This window comes from Crotalus tigris, unplaced genomic scaffold (genome assembly GCF_016545835.1).
Source record: "Crotalus tigris isolate CLP2741 ecotype Arizona unplaced genomic scaffold, ASM1654583v1 scf7180000021055.717220, whole genome shotgun sequence".
NCBI lineage: Eukaryota > Metazoa > Chordata > Lepidosauria > Squamata > Viperidae > Crotalus > Crotalus tigris.
In genome coordinates this window covers 390452-395768 of record NW_024098332.1, presented here as the reverse complement: position 1 = coordinate 395768, position 5317 = coordinate 390452, and the positions used below count along the sequence as shown (strand labels likewise).

The 5317-nt window shown below is 34.9% G+C and overlaps 1 protein-coding gene across 1 annotated transcript; it reads right to left on the bottom strand.

The window, feature by feature from the left end:
- Window positions 1-496: 496 nt before the first annotated feature.
- Window positions 497-3657, bottom strand: LOC120319970 (olfactory receptor 6M1-like). The gene is made up of 2 exons (XM_039369368.1): window positions 3539-3657; window positions 497-1462 (listed from the first exon to the last, which is right to left on the bottom strand). The coding sequence occupies exon 2, from the start codon at window positions 1460-1462 to the stop codon at window positions 497-499; it is 966 nt and encodes a 321-aa protein (XP_039225302.1). The 5' UTR covers window positions 3539-3657.
- Window positions 3658-5317: the final 1660 nt, after the last annotated feature.

The window sequence follows — 5317 nt, the reverse complement described above, 5'->3', positions numbered from 1 at the left end:
AAAATTGTTTTAGCAACTTATTCCTCTTTACAATTAATGTAAATATTTGTTCTCAAAGTGTAATCTAAATAAAATATAATCATTAATCAGCTGAAATAATATGATAAGATATAAGAGATAAGTGTTAGATAACCATGTCATGTATAGAAAATCAGGTTTGTTTATCATTAATGTAGTATTCATGAAAGTAGCAACACTTAATTACAATCAAAATTTATGAGATGGACCATTCAATAATGATTTGTGAGAAGAATGAAAGATAGATAAATAAAGATCCAATTAAATATTTTCAAATGCAGATGGTATTATAGAGGGAAGGAAGGAAGGAAGGAAGGAAGGAAGGAAGGAAGGAAGGAAGGAAGGAAGGAAGGAAGGAAGGAAGGAAGGAAGGAAGGAAGGAAAGAAGGAAAGAAGGGAGGGAGGGAGGAAGGAAGGAAGGAAGGAATCTTATATCTTGCATATTTTCCTCCAGAACAAATATTTGCAACAAATGGAATCAATTAGATAATTCAAATTCTTTCCTATTTATCAGCATTCTAAACATTCTTTTTAAAGCAGTTTTCATATCTTGGTTCCTCAATGTGTAGATCATTGGGTTGAGCATTGGAGTAACCACACTATATATCACAGCTATTACTTTATTCAGGTCAAAGGATGAACGGGTGGTTGGACTTACATACATAAAAATAACAGTTCCATAATATAATGAAACAACAGTCAGATGAGAGGCACAAGTGGAGAAAGCCTTGTGACGACCATGTGAAGATGGTATTTTCAATATAGTTATACCAATATAAATATAAGAAATAATGGTGCAGAGAAAAGTACTCAGAATCACCATTGCTGAAAGCAAGAAGGTAACCTGTTGTATCAATGATGTATCAGTACAAGCCAGTTTTAATAATGGTGGAATATCGCAAAAGAAATGATTGATTATGTTTGTTCCACAAAATGGTAAATTTATTACCATAATGGCAGCTACCAAAGGAGCTACACAACCACTTATCCAGCAAACAATCACAAAAACAATGCATATTCTTCTATTCATGATTATTGGATATCTGAGTGGGTAGCATATGGCCATGTATCGGTCATAGGCCATCACTGAAAGGAGGAAACATTCAGCTGACCCAAAGAAGAAGAAAAAGTAGGATTGCAAAAGGCAGCCAACTAAGGAAATTAGGTGCACATTCATCAAAAGTATGGAAAGCAATTTAGGGACAGTTGAAGAAGTATACCCTATATCCAATAATGATAAATTTCCCAAAAAGAAGTACATAGGGGTTTGAAGATGGTTATCTATATTAACAGTTATGATGATGATGATATTACCAGTCACAGTAAGGAGGTACATAGTGAGAAAGACAAAAAAGAGAGCAATTTCTACTTTCCTCGTATTAGGGAAGCCCAAAATAAGAAACATATTTATGCTCTGGTTCTGAGGTTCTGTAGACGACAGCATCTGCAAAATGTAAGAAGAGATATAAGCCAGAAACACTGTGGTTAAATTTAATAAAATATTATTATTAATCAATTAATATTTCATTTAATTGTTTAATAAATTAACTACAACATTCAAGACTTTTGCATTTTCCCCTAATAAAATTTGCATTTTTTAAGTAATGTATACTGAACTGAGAAGCAATTGTTTGGAAAAGTGTAAAATGTATGCACATGTATATATATTTCATACATATTGCATTCCATGCAATTCATTACAGATACATCTTCTAATGATACATTTTCTATATACATCTTCTGCACTGGAGATAAATTCCTTGTGTGTCTAATCACACTTCATCAAATAAACCTGGAGGGAAGTTACAATGAGGTATCCCAGGGCTCTGTTTTGGGCCCAGTGCTCTTCAACATCTTCATCAATGATTTAGATGAGGGGATAGATGGGGAAGTCATCAAATTTGCAGACGACACCAAGCTGGCAGGAATAGCCAACATTCCAGAAAATAGGCTAAGATGCAGAAGAATTTCAACAGACTTGAACATTGGGCACTATGTAACAAAATGAAATTCAATCACGAAAAAAGTAAGGTTCTATATTTAGGCAAGAAAAATCAAATGCGTAGGTACAGTATAGGTGGTACCCTGCTCAATAATAGTAACTGTGAGAGGGATCTTGGAGTCCTAATGGACAATCACTTAAATATGAGCCAGCAGTGTGCTGTAACTGTCAAAAAAGCCAACACAGTTCTAGGCTGCATTAACAGACAGATAGAATCAAGATCACGTGAAGTATTAATACCACTTTATAATGCCTTGGTAAGGCCATACTTGGAATACTGCATACAGTTTTGGTCACCATGATGTAAAAAAGATATTGAGACTCTAGAAAGAGTACAGAGCAGAGCAACAAAGATGATCAGAGGACTGGAGGGTAAATATGTAAAGAATGGTTGCTGGAATTGGGACTGTCTAGTTTAATGAAACAAGGACAAGGGGTGACATGATAGCAGTGTTCCAATATCTCAGCGGTTGCCACAAAGAAGAGGGAGTCAAGCTATTCTCCAAAGCACCTGAAGGCAGGACAAGAAACAATGAATGGAAATTAATCAAGGATATAAGCAACCTAGAATTAAGGAGAGATTTCCTGACAGTTAATCAGTGGAATAGCCTGCCTCCAGAAGTTTTGAATGTTTCAACTCTGAAAGTTTTTAAGAACAGACTGGATGACCACTTGTCTGAAAAGGTATAGGGTTTATTGCCTGAGCAGGGGGTTGGATTGGAAGACCTCCAAGGTCCCTTCCAACTTTATTATTATTATTATTATTGATCATCGCACAGTCAGCCAGATGTTCAGACTGGATTTGGCATTTTGTCTACCTATCGAGTCCTTACCCAGGACCTGGGATAGGCAGATGTGGATGTTTGATGGTATTACAGATATCGTCGCAGGATGGAAGCAGTTCCTAATAAGGCCGCCTTTTGCAATTGACTAATAGCGAATTTGTCAATGCCAATGGTGTTCAAGTGGTGCTCCAGTTGTTTTGGGATTGCACCCAAGGAGCCTATGACTATTGGTACTACCCTTGCTTGCTTTTGCCACAGTCTTTCTATTTCTATTTGTAGGTCTTTGTATTTTGTTATCTTCTCCAGTTCTTTCTCTTCTATTCTGCTATTTCCAGGCACTATTATTATTATTATTATTATTATTATTATTATTATTATTATTATTATTATTATTATTATTATTAATTATCTGTTCTATTCTGTTTTGTTCTGACCCATTCCATTCTCTGCTGATCTATTCTGTTATGTTCTGTACAAACTATTGTAATTCTTTTTTGCAATCATTAATAAATTGTCAAATGAACTGATAGCCCATTGATTTAGATATGTTTAAAGCATATGAAATTTTATTGTTTTGAAGGAAGGAAGACTTTCCATGGAGTGAAGAAAGTGAAGCAAATAAAAAAAGAAAATATATCCCCCTTTCACCACATTTTCCCCCTTGTATTTAATATGATATGTCAAATATTCACTCTATATTAAGTTCCCTGAAAATGGAAACTCAAAATCTTACCTCATAAACTTAAAAAGATCTTTTTGGGGTTGTTGAGGGCTGATTTGAAGTTTGAAGAAATGCTGCATTATGAAATTTGAGCATAATACTTATAAACAGACACATTTTAATGAAGTTACTTCTTAATGAGTTCAGCAGTTAAATGAGAGATGACACAATTTCTGGAAGGAAAGATTACTTTTCTTTTTCTGGCCAAAGAAAGTGAGCATTGGAATTGAGGTTAAATGGAATTAGCTACAGTAACATTTCTATGGAGATTATCAATCTCTTGGGCTTTAATTTAGATTAAATATGAAGAAATATATATTTTAAACAAACTTTAGTAAAAGCAGTTTAGTAACAAGTATGTCACATTCCCCAATGACAATGACACCAGCCAATAATTAAACTCTACTGAATATGCATTGATCAGGAGTCTAAAATCAATATTCCTTTAGTAACATCAACATTAAAGTTTTGTTGATTCAAAATGTTTTATTTTTGATAGCATTTTAATATTTATTATTATTATACATTAGTACACATACTTCCTGATAAAAATAATAATGAAGTGGGTATGCTTTGTAAAGCCAGTTGATATTTGTACTGAAAGTATAAAAAAAAAATACAATTTGAGACAGGTTTTTCAGCGAAAGGCTAAAAAAATCATTCGGTAAGTTGCAAGATATCTTTTTGTTTGCTCAAGACAGAGCAGGCTTTTTTTGGGGGATGGAATGTCTTGAACTAGTTAAATTTGCTTCCTTTCTACCTTCAGTAGTTTCTATTTGCTCTTTAAATATGACATTCCATGAATTGTTTTGTTTTTTATCTTACATAGTACTGATAATTGTCTTCTTTATGAATATCTTGAGTTTATTTTAAGGGCATATTGGCTATTTGAAAAATCCTCTTAGTTTATTATTATTATTATGGATCATCGCACAGTCAGCCAGATGTTCAGACTGGATTTGGCATTTTGTCTACCTATCGAATCCTTACCCAGGACCTGGGATAGGCAGATGTGGATGTTTGATGGTATTACAGATATCGTCACAGGATGGAAGCAGTTCCTAGTAAGGCCGCCTTTTGCAATTGACTAATAGCGAATTTGTCAATGCCAATGGTGTTCAAGTGGTGCTCCAGCTGTTTTGGGATTGCACCCAAGGAGCCTATGACTATTGGTACTACCCTTGTTTGCTTTTGCCAGTCTTTCTATTTCTATTTGTAGGTCTTTGTATTTTGTTATCTTCTCCAGTTCTTTCTCATCTATTCTGCTGTCTCCAGGCACTGCCACGTCCACTATCCAGACTTTTTTGTCTTTCTTATCGACAATTGTTAAGTCTGGGGTGTTATGTTGCAGGTGCTTGTCTGTTTGAATTCTGAAGTCCCAGAGCAGTTTAATTTTATCATTTTCTATGACTTTCTCTATTTTATGATCCCACCAGTTTTTGCTTACAGGCAAATGATATTTTTTGCAGATCTTCCAATGCACCATTGTTGCTACTTTGTCATGCCGCTGCTTGTAGTCAGTCTGTGCAATCTTCTTGCAACAGCTTACCAGGTGGTCCACTGTTTCTTCAGCTTCTTTGCATAGGCGGCACTTACTGTCTGTTGCTGTCTTCTCAATTTTGACTTTATATGCATTTGTCCTTAAGGCTTGGTCTTGTGCAGCCAGAATTAGTCCCTCAGTCTCTTTCTTCAATTTTCCTGCTCTTAGCCATTGCCAGGTCTTGTTATTATCTGCTTTCCCAGCTATTTTTTTAATATATTGGCCATGTAGTGCTTTGTCTTCCCATGCCT